The 26,006-nt window shown below is 42.0% G+C and overlaps 1 protein-coding gene across 5 annotated transcripts in view; it reads right to left on the bottom strand.

Annotated features, from left to right (window-relative positions):
• ankfn1a (ankyrin repeat and fibronectin type III domain containing 1a) overlaps nt 1-26,006 on the bottom strand; it is a 103,612-nt gene that overhangs the window by 43,410 nt on the left and 34,196 nt on the right. For 4 of the 5 annotated variants that reach the window (XM_028029692.1, XM_028029693.1, XM_028029691.1 and 1 more), the window contains exons 6-7: nt 15,001-15,038; nt 1,695-1,820 (exon numbers count right to left, since the gene is read on the bottom strand). In XM_028029692.1, the coding sequence (XP_027885493.1) occupies nt 1,695-1,820; nt 15,001-15,038 (164 nt within the window). Of the gene's footprint in view, nt 1-1,694; nt 1,821-2,236; nt 2,756-15,000; nt 15,039-26,006 lie in introns of those variants that run through there. The other variant, XM_028029694.1, reaches the window with a different exon arrangement.

Here is a 26,006-nt window from a genome sequence, read left to right as displayed (position 1 = left end):
TAAATAAATGAAAATAAAAAAATCCAGTTTCATTGCGAAAATTCATGTTTTGCCACCAGTCTTCTGTGTTTTCAATATTCAGACATGTGTGAATCAGGACAATCCCGACTCAGTGCAACTGGATGTAAAGCTAGCTTTTAAAAAGGACACAAACCAGACATCTGTAGCAAATAATTCTGAAATTTCTTTAAAAAAAACCCCAAAACAAAACAAAAAAAAACAGCTCTTTGAGGACATCCAGTCAGCAATTTGACCAAAGATTACAGATACGATGGCAAGCTGTTTTATTTAACTTGTTTGTTCAGCTGAACATCCTGGTTTTGTAAAACGTAACTCAAATTAAACTGCAATCTTGTAATTAGTGATGCATCTCTTTTTATTCCAGGTCAAATACAGAAAAACAAATCACTACATGAAAGTAAACAAAAAACATCCTAGGGAATTATTTGTTCCAGCTCTTTTCACTTTTCTTGAAGTCTTTGCGGACTGTACCAATGCTGAACTAAAAGCTAACGTATCAGCCGTCCGACCTGGAATTATTTGGTCATTTTTAAAGTTGTCTCCAGAAACGTCAAGTAGGATTGACGTCTGAATGGTTTGTCTGCCATGTTCTTCCGTGTTTCCTGAAGTCGGAGTGCTCTGATTGGATGAGAGAAGGTCCAGCTGTGTATTTCCTGTAGATGTCCTGACCTCCATCTGCCCTGCTTCTGTACCTAAACTGTTCAGATCTGTGGCTGTGACTTAACTTTTCACGTACGATGTTGGCACCGAACAAGTGTTCCAGCGCCATTTCCATGACTTTTCTTATGACTTTCATCTAACCTATCCACTTTCCATGAGTTGTTTCTAATCAGTCCACTGGATCCTTGTTCAGGTGTTAATGGGTTTTTTTCTGTTGTTGTTCCCTCAGAGTTCCTCCAGAATAGTGTTTGTTCAGTCGTCCTTAGGCTCTGTTATTGTTCAATCTCTATTTTCTGGAGGATTGCTTCAAATCTTGATGCTTCAATGCCTTCCTTGGTCCGTTGGACGTTCCCATGTTGCCGCTTGAACATTTAGTGTAGCTCAAACTAGCTGGGAGTTTCCAAAAATTTTTTTCTTTACACCCAGTGCTGATTTACCTTCTTTAGATAGTTCCAGCTGCGTATATCTGTCTGATTGGCTTGATGTTTCCCGTGAACATCTTGTTAGACTGGGTTGTTTCAGAAATTTGGCTTAATTCCTTCCTCAAAAGTTATATAAGGTGATTTTTACAAAGCGAGAATGTTCAGCTGCTGACTCAAAGTTTTGTGTCCTGTTGACCGCATCTCCACCACGGAGACAAAATCAAATATTTTCCTTCACCAGGATTTCCATAACATGTCACATGATTTCTGGACCTGAAAATAAACTCTAAGAAAGAGCTGCATTTTATTTTAACAGTGAATATTCCATCACCACACGCAGAACACTGTGTTCTTTGTCTGATTACTCACATTGAAGTGATGCAGAGATGACAAACAGAAAATGTTGTGTTTTTGTCATTCCGGTTCACTTCGAATGTAAATCACCGGCGCGCACCGGAGCGCACCACAGCGGACAAAAAGCTGCGTCTTCACAAGTGAGGATGATCGTCTTCGTCGGCAGCGTGGCAACAGAAGTTTGCACTCTGAGCAGCAAATGCGTGTGCGCGTGCGTGTATGTGTGTGTACGCTCACCTGTCCAGGCTGAGTGAGGATCGATAGATTCCTGTGGGGTACAGGGGCTTCGGGTCTCGGATCACAGCATCTCCTGCTGGCCTCTGGTTCCAGCGCTGAGCCAAGCGGGAGATCTTACTGTCCGACCTGACGCACAGAAACAGGGGAAGAGACGGGAATCAAATTCCGACGGCTTCCGCCCTCTTCGCATTCCCTCCCCAGACAGAAAGGAAGAAAGCTCAGACCAAACGGGGTTCTTTCAGATTCCTAAGGGGAAAAACTTGCTTAAAGAATCTCCCACTGGAGACACTAAAGGATGAATTCTGATCTCAACAAGTGTCTTTGCATAACAGGTGCAGCCCGCGCTTCTGACAGACTGCTGCAGCAAGCCCCCCCCCAAAAAAAACCCATCAGCTCTTGATCCTCTGAGGGTCCTACGCAAGACCTCACCGATGGGTTTTAGCTCCACACACACACACACATACACCCCTTCACTCAGAACTCAGTTTGCAGAATCGGACCGATCCCGGCTTGAATCCTCTCCAACTTCCTCCCATACTCACTGTAGGAACCAGCAGGAGGATGAGCAGCAGATTTATCCCAGCGCTCCAGCCTCCTCCACTGGGTTAAACCTCTCAGACTGATGCCTCCCGGCTGGTCCCCCGGTGCTCCAGATCATCTCTGCAGGAGGAGAGGAGTCTCCACAGCGGGTCCAGGGTGGGAGCGAGCGCTATCTATTCGCTCCTGGCTTTGGAGCTCTGCCTCAAACACCTGTTCGCCAGCGGGTGCATCGGCACGCGTGCACGCCCGCCCGCCTGCGCATGCACACTTTCACACACTCACAAGGGAGGGGAGCGAGCGAGATGGAGGAGGAGTGGCGGAGTGAAAAGGCTGCGAACAAAAGGGGCAGAGCGAGGGGAGGCGACGGTGAGAGGAGGTGAGATCACCGATGCTCCACATGAAGGAGAGAGGAACGCCGCTGCAGGAAAGACAAATAACGGGGAAAAAACCCAAAAAAACAGACGGATGTTACAGTAAAAAGGAGGAGAGCGGCGGAAACAATGAAATTTCTACAGCTTGAATCTAGTTAGATTCAATTATTTCTCGTAAGACGAGAGTATCTTCAGACAGTGTAAAATGTGAAAAGAATAAAGCTGCAGCTGAACATGCTTAGGAAATATATGGGGTGCCGTTTGTAAAGTTACAGTAAAAAAGAAAAAGGAAAATTCAGAATACGGTAAATAAATAGATGATACATGAAATAAAAAAAAACATTACTTGAGCTACAACTATCCTGCAAGCAGTCGAGATTATGCTTTTGCTATGTTTTTTTAGTTTGACAACTAAACATTTAGCTCGGACTTAAAGATTTAATTGGAAACTAAACATTTTGTTCTCAAATAAAATATTCAGCTTTCAAATTAAATATTTCATTAGCATGAGAAATATTTAGTTAAAAACTAAGACTAGTTAAAACCATTTTAGCTAAATATTTAGCATGAGCTAATGCTAACGCCAGATGCTAAGTATATAGTTTTCAGAGTAAACATTTAGCATTCTAACTAAATATGAAATTTGAAAGTTGCGTATTTAGTTTGCAAACCACATATTTAGACTTATACAATTGAAAACTAAATATTTAGCATTCTAACTAAATATGCAATTTGAAATCTGAATATTTAGTTTGAAAACTAAACATTTAGCTTAGATTTAAGTGTTTAGTTAGGAACTAAATATTCTGCTTACAAATGAAACATGTAGCGTTCTAAATCATTTGAAAGCTAAATATAATTTTTTTTTGAATTAATTATTTTAAAAATATTGAAATATTTTTTTGAATTAAATATTTAGAGTGGAACTCAAGACATTTTTAAATGTATGAAAAATATGGCAAACATATGACTTTGATAAATGAACTCCCATCTTTTTCTCTGACAGTCTAAAATCATAAGTATTGCTGTCAATCTTTTACATTAATTGTAACCCACAGGAAAAAACCAAAAGCAATACTTTGACAAAAAAAAAAGAACTTAAAAGTCTCATCTGTAAATCAGGGAACTGACAATAAATAAAAAAGAAGATTGAATAAAAAAAACAAAAGAAGATAAAAAATGTATTTCTTTGGAAGACATGGGATTTTCTGCAAGTTTTTGTACAAACATCTTTGAAGAGATGGAGATATCGCAGGGCTTTCTCCAGTTTCTGAGGATTCAGATCTTTCCCTCTTCCTGGGAATGTTTACACCAAGGTTTTGGAGAAGAGACTCTGATCGGTTCAGTACAGAGGGTGACTCTTAGGCACCTTGTGAGGAGTACTAGAGTCGACTCCAAATGGCTATCAGCAACAACAACAAAAAAAGAAGAGATTTTACAAAATAGCTTTTCGCCACTGCTACAGGTTGGACTTTTTCGGAACGGCTTAGCGTCTCTGGTCACAACGCTGTTGTAAAAGATGTAAGACCTGGAGAGGAGAGTGTCTGGTTTGGTTGAAATGACTAAAGGAACTGGGGAGATGGATGTCTGCTTGTCCTGCTGGATGTTGCCTCTGCAATCTGACCTTGGATAAGTGGAAGATAAAAGGGACAAAATGACACTTGAACCGCTTCAACAATAGCTTCAAAACATCTCAAGGATCACACTGGACCAACTTTCTCTGGGATGTGATGCAACAAGAAACACGGGAACGGATGGGTAACATGAAAAACACTAATAAGACATGAAAATTGCGCGTGCTCAAACTTATTTGTATTCGGTGGAGTAAAAGCTGGTTTTAGGTCGTTTTTTTGGAGCAAATAAGCACAAAGCCTCACATCCCAACATCAGACTCGTCCTTCTTCCTAATGATGTCTGCACCGACGTGACCGTTAGCTTCTAGCCAAAAAAATAAATAAATACACAGACATAAATTTATAACCTTCACAGGACATCAGGCTTTGTTGTTGTGATTTAGAGCAAATGAAAACATCCAAATCCGCCTCAGCAGAAATACCTTTTTAAAAAAAAGCTTTGTTCCTGCAGCTTTTCACATATCCCTTCAACCCAAACTCACTCATCTGTTGCTGGTTCTCGGAAAAGAGGATTTTATTCATATTTGAGTTTTTTAAAAAAAGAATCTAATCAACAAATAGGCAGCTTGTTGCAGATTTAGAGGACATGTAAATTAGTCATGTTTGTCCACTTAAGAGTCCAAAGCGCTCTCCGGTCCTGGCTGCTCGGTGTCAGACTGTCCTGTCCTTCGGACTGAGAATAAAACACCTCCAGGCAGCAGCAGCAGCAGCTTCTAATGATGTCCCTCTCACCTTCACATGTTTCTGAGCAGAAATCTCGTCTCACTCAGTTTCTGGAACTTTCGTTGCACAAGGACTCAAAACATTTGGTCAAAAACGCACCAAAAATTCAAATTTGTATACAGCCACCATCGATCCTATGAAACCTAATCATGTCTGGATCTAGTTCACAGAAAGTCGCTTTCTCCACGCAAGACTCGGCGTCACTTGAAAAGAAAAGAAAATAATCAACCACCGAATTTCACAGAGGATGACAGAATCCTTCAGAATAAAATTCTCCTTTAGTTGTTTGTGAACCAGCTTGATGTAACGTGTTTTACATCAAGCGATGAGATGGCAGCTGTGATGTGTCTGACGGTCTTTTATAATACGTTTTCTTTTACTTACAAGTTTTTACAGACATGCTTTGTAAAGCCAAAAGACCAATCTGGATCTTCCGGAAGCTTTTCTTATCATCCAGAACTCCAGCACACATTCCTCCTGCTGATTATTGCTCTTGAGTACTTGTGCACACGCAGTCTAAAATATGCAATTATAGGATATAAAGAAGTAAAAACTTAAATCATCAGGCGCCAGCGCCGTTTCCCCTTCATGTGTAGAAACCTTTCACCTCCAGATGTCCACAGATGAATACTTGCTGTCAAGGATGAAACACATTTTGCTCCAATTTGATTATGAAAAACCGACTATGATCTGTAGAACTATGTATGTTTGCTGTTTTTTTTGTTTTTTAGAAATCATAAAATCATTTTTGTGAGTGGGAGGAATGTAATAGAAAAGTAATCAGACAAATGAGTGAAACTTTTGCAAGCCAGAAAATGCATTCAAAAGTAGTTACACCAGAGGCATCAGATGCTGAAAAGTGTGATTTGACTCGATCAAAGGTTATAGGTCAATAAGGTTAAAAACTAATGACCAATCAGGAGCCTGCAGGGCAGAAGAGTTAATCCAGCTCACTGACACCGGATCTGACCCCACTGACAAGTTTTCACCTCTGTTCCACGAAGGCTACGGTTTTGAACAGTGATGCGGTTTCACACCTGTGCTGTGTTCACATAGCTGCTGCATTTTGCGGAGCCAACCTTAAACGGGTCAGCCAACCCTCCAGCAGGCCCTGGAGGAGGCCGTCGGACCGCAGAGACTCTCTTTGTTTTCGTTTATGAGTGCAGTCCAGACAAAAGGCCTGGAAGCTGGACGGGAGCCTGTTGGTGCATTTCAATATCTTTCTGTCTGACTTATCTGCCGCTCCAGCTGCTTTGTGTAAGGAAGACAGGAAGTTGGATGATTAGCTTAGCTCCATTTACCGATGTGTTGTTTTTTGTTTTGTTTTTTAAAGCAGAAGACGAAATGTGTGAGTGATACATGGAGAAGCAAAGTGAACGATCAGCATCACCACTCAATTATTTTGAGTTTATTTGTAAAATTAGGACTGTTTCTGTTTCGACAAGGTGACACCTTCACAGAAATGTGAACTGGTGATTTAAATATTAACTAGTGATGGCAACACTCTACAAACGCTGGAGTTTGAGGACGTCTTAGGATGTTCCAAAATTACTAAACTTCACTTTTACTATAATTAATTTACACAATATTACAGCTGTATCACACGACTTTGTAGCAAAGGTCTTTCGATGACTTCATGTCGCCCCAAGTTTGGTATGCAATATGGCTGCCAAGCATGTAATATAGTAAAAGTTCCATAAATAAACTATTATTTAGCACATAACAAGGTCAAATGTTTCTTTAGCATTGGATTGCATACACGGTTGATATGCACCTTGCTAACCGTTGTCTTATTACCACAACAAATTGCAAATTCTACATCTCCAACCGCATTGTTGACCTTTTAATGATCTCCATTAAAAGCAGAATTCAGCCTGAACACAGTGTCGACATTATTAAGGATTATTTCTGGAAGAAGAACGGCGACTGGAAGAGGCGTCGCTTTATTTACAGTGCTTGATTTCTGTTGAATTCTTTTTTCCCTCTAAAAGCCACAAAACGATCTTCAATTTACTGCAACACGCCTCATTCCCCCCGCCCCCGACTGTCCAAATACGAGTACATTTCCCTCTGCTGCACCCTGTCCCTACGGCGGAAAACTACCACCGTCGTTGATCTGCAGAGACCTAAAGAAGCACTCGGTACAAAGAAGAAACAAAAACAAAAGAAAAAGCTTGGATTTCTGATAGAAAAATATTATCTCCCGTCTCATCTTGCTCTTCTGCTGATTTTATTGGAACTTTTATGAGGCAATTTGGGAGTTAGCGAGCTTTACTTGGTATTCCGCCTCCACAGTGAGGCTGAGACAGCTGGTGGAGGGGAAGAAACCGTACTTGTCTACAAAAAAAAAAAGAAGAAATTATTTAAAAAAATAATCTGCAGACTGTAGCGTGCAGATGTGACCCTCCTGGTGTCATTGTTGTGGTAATAATCTGGTATGATCTTCTAAAGGGCATAGCTGCATCACGATGCATGCAGCATGATTAACCTCTGCTTCTCTGGATGCAGTGTGACCTCAGGTGCTCCACAGAGAAAGTGCGCCTATTGCATGCTGCACGGCGAGAGGGGGGAGGGGCAAGGGAGAGCACGCTTTTATGTAAAGTAAAGTGTCTATTAAAGTTTATGAACTAGACGCATCGGCTTGTTTCCCACCAAAGAGGGTTTTCTTTATTTGTTTCTTTGTTTCATCAGTTTTTGGGGATTTTTTTCTCCCCTTTTTTGTTTATTCAATGTTCCTTCTCCTACTTCATCTCAGCTCTAAACCTTATTTTTTCTGCTAAGAACTGGTTCATGAAAGAGCACAACATGTTTGCAAATGTTGAGACCCGATCCTGACTGATGTTTTAATTGGAAACAAAAAAAAAAAGGCAGACACCGTGACTGACGCTAACCGTTTTTGTTGCGGATCATGGTCAGAACGAATCGTTAAATCCATGGTCTCCTCCTCCCTCTCAGATGGTTCTGCTGTCATATCTGCAACCTTCCTGTTTTTTTTGTTGTTTTTTTTTCATTCTTTTATTTATTTATTTATTTTTCTGCATGGATCTACAGCTGCCACAGCAAGAACAAAACCACCAGACAATAGTTCGCTTTGACATCACAAACATGGAACAATGGATGCTCTGGCATCCTGCCAGCCCCTGGTCGGCTGCAGCCAGTGGCTCATTGGCTGCTGCATTTTGTTTCCATGGTGCCCAAAGCAACAGGTGAGGAGGGAGCAGAAACGGTTAAACGACCCCTTATAAATATTTACTGATGTTTTATATATATATATATATATTTTTTTTTTTGTTTGTTCTGCATCTCTGGTTTTCTGGGAACAAACAAGCTGGAAGAATTACTTCAATCATCTCTTGGGCGAGAAACGCTATTTTTATGAAAACATGCGTCACGTTTTATGTGCTGCTAAAAAGGACGTTTTGAGACTAGTTTGACATCTGAGGCACACTTTACACCTTCAGCTGGCTGAAACATCTGCAGGAGTTGACGGAAAACAAACCGAGGACAGAAAGTAATGAGAAAAAGATGACAGCGGAGAGACAAAGAAGCCAAAGGAAGATACCACGTTCACCCATTTCAGGGTCAATAAAACGAAGTTTGCGAAACGCCGTCAATCAATGCGAAACATAAAGATTTTTATGTTGCTTTGCAGAGCCGAATATGTTAGCGTTCATTTGTATATGTGCTGACATTTTCTGGTCAAAGAAATAAAAATAAGACAAATTGAAAACTTAAAACTGCGTTCGGGTGGCAAGACATCAGCAGTGACAGCAGAGAAGCAACAAGAGAGGAGTGCCAAGACCATTATACTAAAAAAAAAAAGTAAATTAAATATCCATAACACGGAAACAGGTTGAGACTACATTTACTCTTCCCAAGAGAGGACGTTGCAGCAGGTTCATCCCACAGTAAGACGCCGAAATACTCAGAAAAAAATAAAAGACCAGGAACTCCGTCTGTGGTTTTGCAGGCCTCAGGTAGTTTCAATGTTAAAGTTCATGACTTGACAATTAAAAACAAAAAAGTCTGAAAAAGTTTAGCTTTGTGTTGGAGAGGTAGAAGTGCAAAATCACTTTTCTTTTTCTATGTAAGAATATGGCAACTCGGATATGCAAATGAAGCATGAAACTTCTGGAAAGATGTATATCAGAACCAGATTAGAAATGTTTGCCGTGTTTGGTTAAAAAAAACAAAAACAACAACAAACATCTCATTTTGTACATGTGAACAATGTCATAAAAATCATTGAGAACTACAACCAATAAGAAATATTTGACCTATGGTCTCTTTAATACTATTTATGTTCACAAATTCAAAGTAAAAATGGTTCAAGTCTATCAAGACCGTGATTTAAGTTCAGATCCAACACATGGCGCATTGTGTCAGTTGCCTTCATGGTGGGAAAGGCTGGACTTGGTGTTGGCTGATCTCAGAAAACGAGATCAGCTCCGCACAATGCCGTCGCGCGGAGCGTGGTCTGCTTTTAAAGTTCGACCGCTGAAGCCGCTTTGGACGGAGGGAGGGAACGGGAAGCCCCCGCAAGTTCCCTCAGCAACCTGACTACATTAAATCAAATTCATGAGACTACTCGACCGAATTTACGTTTCTGTGAAGTTAAGATACGAGATTGAAACGGATGAGCGTTTAATTATTTCAAACGGAGAACGTGGCCCTGTTTCCCGTTGGTGTGTAGTGATCCGGTTCTGTAAGTCATTGTGTGTGTTTGCAGCTCTTCCTACTCGAGGTGTTCTGCAGCAGCAACACACACACACTGACTAAGAGAGTGAATCGCTGCTCTTCAGCTCCTCTCGCCTGTTTGCTTGATCTGATCAGGCGTTCTCGTTGTCACGACTCTGTAGTTCAGCCGGGAACACGCTGCTTTAATGGAGATAGTATGTGTGTGTGTGTGTGGAGGAGTTTACGAATGAGTGGGAGTTTTCCTCGGAGGGAGGGTGACAGCGAGGAAATGACTCGCATCAATCACAGAGATGCTTCATCCCCGGCTTCCTGCCGTCCCGACGCTCCGAGCTGCAGGAATCTCGGAACGAACCATCAATTGACGGAACTGAAAGAATTCATTATGGCTGCTGCTGGTGATGATGATGATGATGAACTGCTGGCTGAGTCCCAACTCTTCGGAGCCAATTAGAAACTAATCAAGTCACTTTGTCTCCCCTGAGGAACGCCGCATTCACACACCCTGAGATCTGAAAACATCAACACCTGCTTCAGTGTCCCCAGGCTGAAATCCCAGCCGTGTTTGTTTATTTATTTATTCATCAAAACACAATTTTTTTTTTTTATCGTTTTAGCACAAAAGGGAGACATTACATTGTTAAACAGCTCAAAGATTCTCAGAAACACCTCCCACCACCTCACAATACCTGTTCTCAACCCTAAACTCCAACCTCTCTGCCAACACATGGATCAGCCCTAATCTTTATGGCCGCCAGATAACACTTTAATGATGCAAGTCATAACAATAGTTTAGTAGTGCAAATATGTTATTACACTACAAATAAGACAAAATAACTTAAAAGTAACTTTTCAGCAAAATATAGAGCCTCTTTTTAAGTTAACTCCTTAATATTGAAGAGAAAGTACTAGTTCCATTGGCAGATAAATTAACTCATAACATGGGAAAAATGCCTGGTTATAAGTTAAATAATCTGTCAGTGGTGTTAGCACTTTTTCGTCAATATTAAGAAATGATTCACTTAAAACAAACTTCTATATCTTGCTAAAACGATACTTGTAAGTTAGTTTTGTCTTACTTCAAGTTTGCTAAGATATTTGCACTTGAAACTAGACGAAAAAAATACTTGGTATGATTTTGTGTTTTTGCAGTGTATGGATGAACCTTTTCATCACGAACCTTTTCTGAGGTGTTAAATGTGTGACGACAAAAACTGAAGTGGATGGTTGTTGATCCAGCGATGTTAACCTAGGTTGTATTGTAACGAGACTGGTAAGACTTGCAGAAAAGTTACAATGACTGGTGAAAATTGTGCAAGTCCGCACAAACATTTATGAGTAATGACGGAATTTGCATTAATAGTAACAATCGCATCACCACAACTTCCTGGAAAAATCAAGGTACTCCTGCAGCTCATTTATTTGACGTTTGTCAGCCAAATATTCTAAACCAGCTGATTTCTTGTACATTAATATGTACTGACTCTCCTGGGTAGTTAGAAAACCCTATTTGTAAAACTACAAAGTTGACTTTGCATTGTACGTCAAAGGAGATTACCAGAAGACGTCCTGGATCGGCCGAAGCTGCTGAGAATAAGTCTCTGGCTGTCTCCTTTCATTCACCAAAACTATTTTTTTATTAAATTCCTGAAAGTGTCTTTTTCGAGGGCACGCCAAAAATGAATCTATCAATTTTTAAAACAGATCAGAATTAATTTAGTGCTTTCTATAAAATACTTTTGAAGTTTTATTTATTTATTTATTTATTTTTGGTGTTAAGGCAAGTTTAAGGCCACATCAACAGAAAATCCTTTTGAGCAAATCATCCTATTCAGTTATATTCTGAAAACCTCGAGTTGTTTATAATAAAAGAAGCTGGTGCACAGAAAACAGAGTGTAGCAAGAGGAAATCAGGACAACCTTATGGCATTTAACAAAGGTGTCCCTCAAAGCTTCTAATTTGTATCCGTTCGGTTCCATTTCATCTCGACAAACTCGCATATGTTTGCCTTAACGCCGCCTGCAGATGAATCGCAGCTCCATTCTCAAACACACGGCGGAACTGGAGCGCATCTACCTGAAACAGCAGACGGGACTCAAACTAAGCCGAACACTGAGCAGAAGAGGACAAAGTGTAGAGTTAGGAGCCGTGTCCCTGTAAATGGGTCACACCATCTCTCTCATCCTCACTGTGACTGCAAAAAAAAAAAAAAAACATGACTCAAGTGCCAAGACGGACAAGTTTTCAGATTTCCTGCGAAGACGAGCAGAAAAAATACGCAACACTGTAGTTTTTAAGAGTCCTTCCCCCCCCACACACACACACTTTAAGAACAAAAAAATGATTGGGATGAATTGGAAACAGCAGCAAAGCTCCTTTTCCGTTAGATTTAAAAGGACGAGCCTTCAGACACACGCATGCACTCTGATAATGAAGCCTGATGCCTCATTACCAGGCGGGTGGCTGCGGGTTTAGCTCGAAGAGCTGCAGCGGTGTGAGGCGGAGAACGAGACGGAAAGGAGAGGAGAGGAGAGGAGAGGAGAGGAGAGGAGAGGAGAGGAGAGGAGAGAGGAGAGGAGAGAGGAGAGGAGAGGAGAAAGCTGCAGAGAGAGAGAGAGAGACTGGGAGTTCTGCACGAGACGAAAGAGACCGAACGTCGCTTTGATGAACGCGTGACTCAAAAACTTCCGGTCACGACCGACGCTGCTCGTTGTTCCCGTGTGAGGCGTGCGAGTTCGTGTTAGGTACTTTCTGAATGCACCTCTTTTTATGCTACCTGTCAAATTAATTATGTAGAGCGAGAGCACGGCATTTTCTAACAGTTGAGAACAAAATGCGTTTTTAAAAGCTGCAGACATCCTAGATGAGGTTCGGTTTTGTGACTAGTCTGACCAATCTGGTTCGACTAATCTGAAAAAAGTTTGTTTCGATAAGATGAATGAAGGTGTAGGATAGAGAGAAGGCGCACTTACTGTATGTATCAGATTTATTTTTTTACGTAGTCCCAGTAGAGGGACTATGCATTTGCCCCGTTGGATACCATATTGTTAGACGTTACCGCCTCTGCAACAAAGAATCAGCCAATCAAATGTTCCACCATTCGATGAAGATGGTGCAAAAAAAAAAAAAAACTATCATTGCAGCAAAACATGTTTTAACTGCTCCCAAATAGCACAGAGCAATTTTATTACTCATTTCAAATCATCAACCAATCTTAGGAGCAGCTTTAGAATCCGCAAAATCATCAACACTCGTTCTGCTGGAGACTCCGAGGATGCCGCAACGGCCCGCAAAAGTCTGAAATCAGTGAATACTTGAGTCTCCCTCTCAACCTGCATAAGATTCTGGTGAGAGGAACGTCTGGTTTCTGCTCATGATCTTATCACCTTTGCGGCCGAAGCTCCGATTTGCAGAAAGGGGGGGCAGGGAAGCACCTGTGTCAAGAAAAACAACTCTTTAGTTCGTCCGGGCAAAGAAGCCGGAGCTTCTCGATCGGCCGACTGGTTGATGCAACTGTGACTCTGCCATGACTAACATTTGATCTTTATCAAAGCTAAAGTATTGATTTTCTTCCATCTTCTAGATCTTTAATAATGGAGCAGAACAAACCAAACAATGAAACTAACGCTGCATGCATGGCTGAATATAGCTTCTTTTTTTTCTACCCCCTCCTAAATGTACCACATGTTTTATTAAACGGACCAAAATACCATGAATGGGATTATTTTTGTCCTCATTTATTCATGACTAGGAGTAAGAGCTCCTGTAATCTGATTAAATCCACCTGCAGTTTGGCGCATCGACGGTTTCATCCACAATCATCTGCGGATTACCGCGTCCTAACGCACAGGGAGCGTCTTTGGACCTCGCAGGAGACAGATGTGAACTCCCTGCGACTCATCAGCTCCTCCAAACATGCCTTTGTTTCCTCTCGCCTCCGTTTCCAAGGCAACCGGTAGCCGGAGGCCATTATTGTTAATAGCTACCTCGGGCCCCTAAATGTCTGAGTGTGTGTGTGAGCTTTAAAGTGCACGCTTAGACTCAAGCAAACCCCACGAGGTGAAATTTGATGTGTTGCGCTCTCCGTGGAAACCGGCATTTACGGAATTACAAAGAAGCATTAGCCGCGTGGGAGTCACAGAATGTTCTGGTTCTGGAGTCACTGTGTTAAAATCCACCTGATTCAGTGCAGGGATGCGGCGTGGTGCTGATCTACTTTCTGCCCATTTTGTTCCTGGCTTTCTTTGCGACCTGACTCGGTGATGTCTAACAACAGAGTGGAAATGATGATGGAAGGAACCTGGATTTTTATCTTGACGGACATACCGAGTTCTAAAATGATGACATAATGAAGTTATTACTTCTAAAACCAAGTAGGCGCTTTCCCCTGTTTTATTTACTTTGTGAAGGTTTCAACGTCTCCAGCAGGTGGCACTGTTGTGATTTCTAGTAGGGTTGTGCCTCGACCTGCGCGACAGCAGTGGTCCTGCTCCAAAACCCATGTACAAGTGGAAAATATCACCGAAATGAATAAGGTGACCAAAAATAATCTTTAATATCCATAGTCAATGTCGTAATAAGCCTAATATTGTAAGACTGATAGTCATTTAACTTTGTAGAGATGGAGATTGAAGTGGATTGGTACATATCTGTCAGAAATGTGGTCCTGGCAAACACATTCCACATTGATTCAGGTATATTAGATTTTTATTTTTACTTTGTATTATTGGGCTTTACAAGATCGTGCAAAAACATGGGAACAGGTGCCACAACTTCCTCTCCTGGACACAAACCGGACACTTCCTATATTCCCATAGTGTTAGTCGAGTTCATTTATCAACTAACACTTTTGCATTTTATTTGGAGAATATGAATTGTTTCTTTCAGAATGATAAAATAGCAGCAAAGTCTTTTTCTAGCTGGTCATAATAGGCAAGACGCGAAAGAGGAAGATGTAATGGTGAAGCTTAAAGAGAGCAGTGAAGGGTATTTTATGAAGATGGATGAATCACCCGCGGATTTCACTGAACCTTTGGAACACTTTCTCAAAAAAAGTGAAGGTTTGATACATTTAGGTAGAAATACCTGCTCTCTGGTTTCAGGCAGTGGAAATGGGAAGCAATAACAGTGAAATAATCTGGTTTGTGGGTTACTCTCTCAAAAAGAAGAAGAAAAAAAATACAACAGAGGTGATCAGTCCTGTTTTATTAAATCAGGACATATTACTTCAGGGCTTCGGGAAGGTTTTTTTTTATTTTTGGGGGGAGGGGGTTAAACGGGAAAATGAAAAACCGAGCAGAAATGTGATGCTAACGGAGTCAGAAATAGGAGATGAGACTCACTTTTTCCTGCTGTCGTATCGGCCAGGTGTTCCCAGGCTCTGCGGAGAAAACGGGAAGAAAATGATCAGTCGCTGTGCAGGATCACGTCAAGCGGCCGCGCTAATAACCCGCTTCATATTAAAAGAAAACAACTGCTATTTTTAGCAGTTTATTTCCGTTTTAGCCAATAGTTATTTGCATTTCATTTTAGCAACGTAAGCAGTTCACAGTTGGGAGCGCTACGGTTCATGTTTAAGAGCCATTGTAGTCAAACTAAAATCTTCCGCCAGTGAAAAATGTCAGATAAAATCATGAAATGAAAGGACTTTTAAAGCGCTTCCCTGGACACTTTACATAAAATCAGTCACTCAGGACAAACATGGTTCAAAGAGTTCCACTTATATCCTGACAGTCTGCCGAATGGTTTCCCAAACGTCAGAAAAAGCTTTGGAGTTTTCCCATAATTGTAAAACTCATAAAGATCCACTCAGACGGATTCACATGAATAAATCAGATTGCTCTGAAACCAAATCAAAATTAAATATATAAAAAAAAAAGATTCATTTGAACAACTTCTACGATTAAAAACAAGCTGCGCTTCTCTGTGCTGTTAAACCACCGGAGTCATAAAGGTGCAGCCAGAGGTCTCTTGGGACATCTCGGGCCCTCGGGGGCCAATTGTGTCTACAGAGGGACGTCTGTTCGCAGAGGCAGACTTAATGTAAGAACACACACACGGGCTTCTCTAACCACTTAACCCACCAAACACCGAGTTCACCGGGAGAACAAAGTAATCTGCCTTGAACCCGCTGCACTGCTGAGAAAACAGCTGAATGTCAGCGCAGCACGCAGCTGCAGCCAGCATTTATTGTGATCCTTGAAAGAACTCTTTGGCTGAAATGAGCATGTGGATGAGCACAAACTGCAGCTCATTTTATCCAGAGTGAGAGAGACAACGCAGTTGCTGTAATAACATAAGGGGACGTGCTCTATTATAACAAATGGTACTTTTGTTTTTCTTGAGTCACTGTCTATTTTTTTTACGTTTAAGATTTCATATTTCACAAGTATGCATTTGGTTTAGATTGCTCCTTGTTTTTTCAGAATTTTGGAAATATGGCATATACGCTGGAGTTCGACGCGATGAAAGAATCTGCAGCTGGAAACGAAAACTGCACAAAAAAAAACAACCCAGAAAAAAAATGAAAAAAATGAAGGCCCCCGACTTTGTTTTGTCCTCATCTGATCGACCACATAAGCGGTTCAACAGCACATCACTTTCCTCACAGCCACACTGGCCTTGTATATGTTTGAATTGAGTTCCACTCAGTCGTGATGCTGTTCTGAAGTTATGTAACGGTGCCATCTTTAGCCTGCATTAGCAGCAGCGCCGTCCACATAGTTAACTGGAAGTTAAACCACTTTTGGGTTTCCTGCTGTTCTGCTCTTTAATTTGTTGTGAAGTAGGTTCTGAGTTTTGGTTTTTGTGTTGGAGTAGTAAGGCTTTTATTTTGAAGGTCAAGGTGGGTCTGGGACAGGAAGTCAGCTATTTTGTTGGGATTGTTTTGCTCAGTCACACATGAGGAGGTGAATCTATCACAATCCGCCCTTTGTTTATGCCATCGACATCACCGTCTGTAAGTTTTCATTTAGTATTTAAGAGTAGATCTTATTTAATGCCTTATTAGTCAGGAGTGTGTTCTTTGTTGTGACTTTTTTGTGCTCATAATAAATGCAGCTATTTTATTTATGTTACAGTTTACTCCATGTCATACGAGTACTTGGGTCACCAAAATAAAGTGGGAGTCAAGAACCTGCATCCGGACTCAAGTGTTCATTTCATTGGAGTTGAGCTTACTGCTAAATTGTGTTGGCAAACACACAAGGAGAGCAGAATAGTAAAAGACGGTGTGCAGTTGGCTGAACAGCATTAAAGCGGCTACGTTGAAAAATATGGAGGAAGCACACCTCAAAGGAGCAAGACCAAAAGACATAAAGTCTTTTAAAGATGGGGCGTCGATTAAAAGCAGTAAAAGTGGTTGTTCCAGTTCAAACCGCTCAAGTACGTCATCAGTCGGTGCTGCAGCAGCACATGCTCGGGCTAAAGCTGAAGCAGCTCGTGCACGTGTCTCATACGCACAGAGAGAGATCAGCATTAAAGTTGACAAAGCTAGACTAGAAGCCAACCTTGAAGCTCTTAATCTTGAAAAAGAAGCTGCAGCTGCTATTGCCCAAGCCGAAGTTTTGGAAGCAGCAGCAGATTTAGAGAATGAAGAACACCGTAGTTGGAAAAGCCTTCCCAACGTGGTCCAGAATACACATGAACGTGTAAGTGACTACATCAAAGACCAATCTATGCAGCGTAACCAACGCACTGAATCTGTCAACACGTCGTCGATATCAGAGTATCCCATTGAAAACAACCCACAACCACCAACCAAGAACATCAATAAAGAGGAGTATATTGTGAAAGACTGCTGGCCTCCACCATTTCAGCCACAACCAAGTTCAGAAGCATCTAACCCATATCGGACCGCTCACATCTGGACTACACCAGCTCAGCTAACTAGAGAGGATGGCTTCCCAGTTCAAAGTGAGGTACGGTTACAAGAACCAAAGTCCAATATACTTCGGCCAAATACCAAGTTAGCTTTTCCACAGTACTCTGACACTTCTCACACGAACCCGCCAGAGTCTTCAGTAATGATGAACATGGCAAAGTATTTGGCACGCAAAGAGCTTGTGAGCACTGGTTTAACACACTTTGATGATTGTCCAGAGTCCTACAGGGCATGGAAATCTTCTTTCTCAAACACTATCAAAGATTTGGATCTCACTGCCAGTGAACAGTTGGATTTAATCTCAAAATGGCTTGGTAAGGAGTCTTCTGGATATGTCAAACGCTTAAGAGCTGTTCATATTGACGACCCAAACATTGCACTAAAAATGACCTGGGACAGGCTGGATGAATATTATGGTGCTCCAGAAGTCATAGAAAGTGCTCTTTTCAAGAAGTTAGATAACTTTTCTAAAATAACAAACAAAGATAATCGTAAGTTAAGAGAGCTCGGAGATCTGCTGATGGAGCTACTCTCAGCAAAAGAGGATGGCTACCTGCCCGGCTTGGCATTCTTGGACACAGCTCGCGGCATCAAACCCATTCTGGAAAAGTTGCCATACAACCTGCAAGAAAAATGGATCACTCAGGGGTCAAAGTATAAAGAGGACTACAAGGTTGGTTATCCACCCTTCTCCTTTTTCACCTCCTTCATTTGCTACCAAGCAAAAACTAGAAACGATCCTAGCTTTGCCCTTTCTGGAAGCAGTTCTGTGACAGAAAATCCAATCTCACGTCACATTAATTTCAGAACCCCAGTTTCAGTGCACAAGACTAAAGTCTCTTCTGGAGTTATACAAAACGAAGTACCACTTAAAGGTGATGTGGCCAAGCATTGCCCCATCCATAACAAACCTCACCCATTGAAGAAGTGTCGTGGCTTCAGGCTAAAAACCATAGAAGAACGCAAGGCTTACATGAAGGATCAAGGAATCTGCTTTAAATGCTGCTCGTCCACTACTCATCTCGCTCGTGACTGCAAAGTCACACTGAAATGTGATGAATGTGACAGTGATAAGCACATCGCAGCTCTTCACCCTGGTCCACCCCACTGGTCCATCAAGCCTGTGATAGATGACGGCGGGGAGCCTGAAAAGGAGGACACTATACCAGCACCAGTTGTAAATCCTTTGTGCACTGAAGTTTGTGGCGACCGCTTCACTTCAAAATCCTGTTCAAAAATCTGTCTAGTCAAGGTTTACCCAGTAGAACAACCACAACAAGCTATCAAAATGTATGCTATGATTGACGACCAGAGCAACAAATCTCTGGCCAGGTCAGAGTTTTTCAACTTATTTAAAATCAAAGCAGACTCATATCCCTACACCCTGAAGACTTGCGCTGGCTTAGTGTCAACCTCTGGCAGGAGAGCAAATGGCTACCAAATTGAGGCAGTGAATGACGGAACTAATTTTCCACTCCCAACACTGATCGAATGTGATGATTTACCAGACAATCGTGATGAAATACCAACGCCAGAGGCTGCATTTCATCATCTGCACCTAAAGAGCCTTGTCAGTGAAATTCCGCCATTGGATAATGACGCACAGATTCTTCTCCTCCTTGGTAGGGACATTCTCCGGGTTCACAAGGTGAGACAGCAGATCAATAGTCCAGGCAATGCTCCTTTTGCACAAAAGCTTGACCTCGGATGGGTGTTAATGGGTGATGTGTGTTTGGGAAAGGTCCATAAGCCTATTGTCCATAACTGCAAGACAAACATTCTAGAAGATGGAAGACCCTCACTGTTCAGACCCTGTGAGAAACACATCTATCTCAAGCAAACGGTCAACTTCAGTCCAGTAAATGGACTATCTCACAGTTACCACACTGCTGTGGTGGATCATGACTCACTCGGCCTCACAGTCTTTAAGAGAACAGCAGATGATAATAAGCGGGCTTTCTCAATAGAAGACAAACAGTTTCTGCAAATAATGGACAATGAGGTTTTTCAGGACGACTCCAACAGTTGGGTGGCCCCACTTCCATTCAAGTCACCTAGGCCGCCGTTGCCTAACAATCGTGAACAAGCTATGAATCGCCTCTCTTCACTTCAGCGCACATTAGAGCGTAAGCCAAAAATGAGAGACCAGTTTTTTGCCTTTATGCAAAAGATATTCGACAACAATCACGCAGAGCCAGCATCCCCACTACCAAAAGAAAAAGAGTGCTGGTACTTGCCGATGTTTGGAGTCTATCATCCGAGGAAACCTGACCAAATCAGGGTTGTCTTTGACTCGAGTGCTCAATACAATGGCATCTCCCTAAACAATGTGCTGCTCAGCGGACCAGACTTGAATAACAGTCTATTGGGAGTTCTCATTCGTTTCAGAAGAGAACGAGTAGCAGTCATGGCCGACATAGAACAGATGTTTCATTGTTTTGTCGTAAAAGAAGATCACCGAGACTATTTGCGCTTCCTTTGGTATCGAGATAATGACTCCAGTAAGGACATCATCGAGTACAGGATGAGGGTTCATGTATTTGGAAACAGCCCTTCTCCAGCTGTGGCAACATATTGTCTCAGGAGAGCTGCAATAAAAGGAGAGCAACAGTACGGGCCAGAAACCAAACGCTTCGTAGAGCGGGAGTTCTACGTTGACGACGGCCTTGTTTCCACATCAACAGAAGAAGAGGCAATTTCTCTGTTACAGAAAGCCCAAGCATCTCTTTCAGAGTCAAACTTAAGACTTCACAAGATCACAACCAACAGCATCCAAGTCTTAAGAGCCTTTCCAACTGAAGATCATGCTAAGGGCATTAAAGACCTCTGCTTGGATACAGACGTAGTACCCACACAGCGAAGCCTTGGATTGAGTTGGGATGTCAAAAGGGATGTATTCACCTTCCAAGTATCTATCAGTGACCAACCATTTACCAGACGTGGTGTCCTTTCCACCATAAATAGTCTCTTCGATCCTCTTGGCTTTGTTGCTCCTATAAGCATTCAAGGCAAGTCGTTGCTGAGGGACTTCACCATGGATGGAACGGAATGGGACAGCCCACTCCCTCAAGACAAAGCTGAGGTTTGGGAGACATGGAGGGATTCGCTACAGCAATTGCAACATCTTCACATTCCTCGAGCTTATACTACTTCTTGCTCAAATGCCAATCGGAAAGAGCTATGTGTGTTTTCAGACGCTTCGACCAAAGCAATCGGTGCCGTAGTGTACTTGAAGACTACAGACGAAAACGGCCAGATAGATGTGGGTTTTGTCTTTGGAAAAGCTAAACTTGCACCTCCAACTGAACCAACGATACCCAGGTTAGAACTCTGTGCAGCAGTTCTAGCTGTGGAAATGGCCGAACTAATTGTTCAAGAGATCGACATTCAAGTCGATGCTGTTACCTTCTACTGCGACAGTAAAGTGGTGCTGGGTTATATTCATAATCAGTCAAAACGCTTTTATGTGTATGTCCACAACAGGATACAGAGAATCCGCCAGTCTACGGAACCAAACCAATGGAAGTATGTGCCTACGGAGCATAATCCAGCTGACCATGCTTCTAGGTCAGTCCAAGCCTCAAAGATCACTAAGATCAGCTGGCTCACAGGTCCAGCATTCTTACGCAAATCACAGACGACCATTGAACAGCAAGAGACCTTTGAGCTCATCAATCCAGATTCTGATGTGGAAATTCGACCACAAGTAACAAGCTGTGTCACAAGTCAAAAGATCAACCAACTGGATCCTCAGAGGTTTGCAAAATTCTCTTCTTGGAAGTCTTTACAAAGAGCAGTTGCAACACTCATTCATGTTAAGGATTCCTTCAAGAAGGAAAGAAAGACAACAGAATGTAGTGGTTGGCATTGGTGTCCAAAACCTTTTACCACTGATGAGTTGTTGAAAGCTACAACAGCAATTATTCTTGCTGTGCAGCGAGTCTCCTTCTCTGAAGAGCTGGATATTCTCTCGAAGGGAGATGAATTTCTCAAAGGAAGCCCACTGACTAAGCTAAATCCGACTGTTGATTCCGAAGGCCTGCTAAGGATTGGAGGAAGGCTTAAACTTTCTGATTTAAGCGACAGAGAAAAGCATCCAGTCATTCTTTTAGGAAAACACCATGTGTCCATGTTGCTCATCAGACACTATCATGAGCAGGTTGAGCATCAAGGTCGGACATTCACTGAAGGCGCCATTCGAGCTGCTGGCATATGGTTAGTTGGTGGCAAGCGTTGTATAAGTGCTGTTCTTCATGCATGTGTCATCTGCCGAAAGCTGCGTAAAAACAGAGAGAAGCAGAAGATGTCAGATCTCCCGCAAGAACGACTGAGCACTTCACCACCTTTTACCTACACTGGTCTGGACGTTTTTGGTCCTTGGAGTGTGACAGCTAGGCGCACAAGAGGAGGCATGGCTCAGAGCAAGCGCTGGGCTGTATTGTTCACTTGCATGAGCACACGTGCAGTTCACATTGAAGTCATTGACTCCTTAGACACTTCTTCATTCATCAACGCTTTAAGAAGGTTCTTTGCAATCCGTGGTCCTTCCAAGCAGCTACACTCAGACTGTGGGACCAATTTCATTGGTGCTTGCAGAGAGCTGGATTTCCACAAAGTGGTGACGGAATCAGAAGTCCAGAGGTATGCAAACAATCAAGGATGTACGTGGCGTTTCAATCCACCTCACTCTTCACACATGGGGGGTGTGTGGGAACGCATGATTGGAATCGCAAGGAGAATCTTAGATTCTATGTTGATGCGTACTCCCTCCTCCAGCTTGTCTCATGAAGTCCTGTGCACCCTTATGGCAGAGGTGACAGCCATCATCAACTCAAGACCTCTAGTTTCTGTCTCGTCAGATCCAGATGTTCCACAGATACTTACCCCAACAATGCTTCTCACTCAGAAGCAGAGTGTTTTACCCCCTCCAGGGGTGTTCACTGAAAAGGATCTGTATAAGCAACAGTGGCGTCAAGTTCAAAGATTGGCCGACAAATTCTGGCATCGTTGGAAACACGAATACCTTCACACCCTACAACTCCGCAGCAAATGGCAAGAGTCAAGTCCCAATGTTAAAAAGGGTGCCGTTGTTTTGCTGAGGGATGATCGTACATGTCGCAATGATTGGCCCATGGCTCTCGTGACTGACACTTTCCCAGGCAACGATGGCAAGGTCCGCAGGATTGAGGTCAAGGTCATCAAGGATGGAATCGCCAAAAAGTTTCTCAGGCCTATTACAGAAGTTGTTATGCTTTTCAAGAATGAAGATTAACAGGTCTATATGTTTTAAGTATTGTTATGTGGCATCTTGGCAGATACCAGGCAGGGAGTGTTCTGCTCTTTAATTTGTTGTGAAGTAGGTTCTGAGTTTTGGTTTTTGTGTTGGAGTAGTAAGGCTTTTATTTTGAAGGTCAAGGTGGGTCTGGGACAGGAAGTCAGCTATTTTGTTGGGATTGTTTTGCTCAGTCACACATGAGGAGGTGAATCTATCACAATCCGCCCTTTGTTTATGCCATCGACATCACCGTCTGTAAGTTTTCATTTAGTATTTAAGAGTAGATTTTATTTAATGCCTTATTAGTCAGGAGTGTGTTCTTTGTTGTGACTTTTTTGTGCTCATAATAAATGCAGCTATTTTATTTATGTTACAGTTTACTCCATGTCATACGAGTACTTGGGTCACCAAAATAAAGTGGGAGTCAAGAACCTGCATCCGGACTCAAGTGTTCATTTCATTGGAGTTGAGCTTACTGCTAAATTGTGTTGGCAAACACACAAGGAGAGCAGAATATCTGCCAAAGCTCCAGGTGGTTTTGGTTTGGGTTACACCAAAAACAGCCAGGAATTAGGATCTGGAGGTTCTGGGTGTTTGTGTCCAACATTTAAAAACCTGATTTGCTTCAACTTGCAGCTCAGAAAGAGTTTTTGCCTCTATAGTAGACTAACTAGAGATTTTCCAGATATATTTGCATGTTAGGATGCAATTTATTTTTTTTGTTCATAAAAAAATCTATCTTTATTAGAAACACTTAAAAAAAGTGCCCTGCGACAGACTGGCGACCTGTCCGGGGTGTACCCCGCCTCTCGCCCGGAACGTAGCTGGAGATAGGCACCAGCAACCCTCCCGACCCCATTAGGGACAAGGGTGAACAGAAAATGGATGGATGGATGGATGGACTTAAAAAAAATTACTTTTTGGTCAAACAACAGTTCTGCTTGTACATAACTGAGCTGTCAGTCGTGTTTTTAGTCAAGTTTGCTCATCATTTGTATTTCAGGTTTAAAAAAACGAATGAAAGTGGCGAAGAATACCTCCTCAGTGGACCAACTCCGGTCCGATCTCACACAACCTCCTTCAGCGGCATAAATACTCTCCAGTCAACACAGAAAGTCAATCTGCCTGTCAAGGTTTACTGCTAATTTGAACTGATGTAACCTTGTTCTCACACCCACACACACACGAATCCAGGTCGACCACAGCCAGCTGAGCCCCCCCGACCATCTCCTCTCCAAATCCTGCCCTCCCTCCAGGCCGTCCCTTCACTTCATCATGCTAATTTGAACAAGGCGTTATTCTGAGGCGTGTCAGAGCCCGCTCTGTGGCGGCCCCTTGGCCTCTCCTCAGGTTAATTACTGCAGCAATGCCCGCATTCACTGCTTGGCGCAACAGGACGCTGCAGCCAGACCAGGCTGAGCTGGGCCCCCTGGGCTCCGGCCACTGGCACCTCTGAGAGCTGGATGCTGGATCTGTGGCCGGCTGGCTGCACCAGGCCAATAGCCAGGCTCAAAGTTGGGAAGGAAGACGAATTAAAACTCAAAGATATATTAAGCATATGTCTTGTTTTTACAAAACTAGCACAAAAAAAGGAACCAAATGAATACATTGAGAGTTCTATGTAATACTTTAACAGGGGTGTCAAACTCCAGTCCTCGAGGGCTGCTGTCCTGCAACTTATAGATGTGCCTCTGCTGCACCACACCTGAATAGAATAATTAGGTCATTAGCAAGGCTCTGGAGAACTGATCAACGCAAGGAGGATGAAATTAAGCCATTTCATTCCACTGTTTTTTCCCTGTGGCACATCTAAAAACTGCAGGACACTGGCTCTCGAGGACTGGAGTGTGACACCCATGCTTTAGAACATTACTGAGAAGTTAATTCATGTCACTGACATAATTCACAAAGTACAGCACATCAAATACAATATTTACAGTGTTTTCAGCCCTTTGTTTTTGATAACTATAATGATTTTCAGCATAATGCTACTGAAAACTGGGCATTTACAAGATTAGAATTTTACACCAGACTAACAAAAAATAATAATAAAAATAGAAATGCTGACTTAATGTTTTAACAAATACAAATATGTCAGTAATGTGTTTTCTTTTAATAAAGAAAACGTTAGCCTAATCTATCTTTGGTTTTTCATGCCATTTATTTTCCTCTGAAGTTCTGACATATTTCTTTTAAAGTTCTCTCTTTTTAATTTATAAGCTTCTCGTACATTTCTTGATTTTTTATTTTCTGTATTTTCCTTCCTTCTACATTCCTTCAAATACAGTTATTTCAAATTAAACTGTAGGTAAAACAGATTAAAAAAAAAAAAAAAAGAAAATAGTGAATTCCAGGATTTTCATCTTAGAAAGTTGTCTGGGAAAAATCTCTATTTTGTCCTTCAACTCTATAAGGTGCCAGGACAGCCCCTGTTTCACATCATCGAAGTAAGTTAAGACGTGATTTACTAGGTTCATGTTTCCAGCAGACAGGAAGTTATGTAAAACTATCTGTCAGCTGCCTGAAGAAAGAGCATAGAGAAAGCACGCAAATTAAAGAAAAAAGGACCAAGAACTGATCCCTGAGTCACCCCGTGACCAAAAACAAATGCATCTAAAGTAACAACAGAAAAAGAAAACGCTCTACCAGATAAGAAGAAAGCCTGTTGAGAAGCAAAAGTTGCACTGCGGTCAAGGACAGCAAGAACAAATTCTCTGGTCATCACGACATCCAAAATTATGACCGGGGTTGTTGCTGTGCTGGGATTGGTTCTAAAATCAGACTCAAGAAAATTCGCCAAGAAATTGCGTTGGATTCGATGCACATGCAGCTACTGACAGCCAACACTTTGAAGTATTAAAAGACACAAAATATGTACAATTGATCTTGGTAGCTGTTAAATAAAACTGGATCCAGTGTTGTTGTGGTTTTACATGGGTGTTTTGATGACATGTTTAGAATTAATAGGATATACTCCAGATATTAAACAAGCAAAACAGAACTGAGAAAAGTTATCCGTCCATTCATCCATCCACAGTGCATAAATTATAGCCTGAAATCACTGAAGTTAAAGTACTGCTAGTGACTCTAGGTGTGTTACAAATGAAAACCGATTTTCCATCAACTTTTAATAATGCTCATGATGAACTAAGGCGATTACAGACCAATCAGATGGAAGAACAGACAGTGGA

This window comes from Xiphophorus couchianus, chromosome 10 (genome assembly GCF_001444195.1).
Source record: "Xiphophorus couchianus chromosome 10, X_couchianus-1.0, whole genome shotgun sequence".
In the NCBI taxonomy this organism is placed as follows: Eukaryota; Metazoa; Chordata; class Actinopteri; order Cyprinodontiformes; family Poeciliidae; genus Xiphophorus; species Xiphophorus couchianus.
This window is presented reverse-complemented; position numbering and strand designations above follow the sequence as displayed.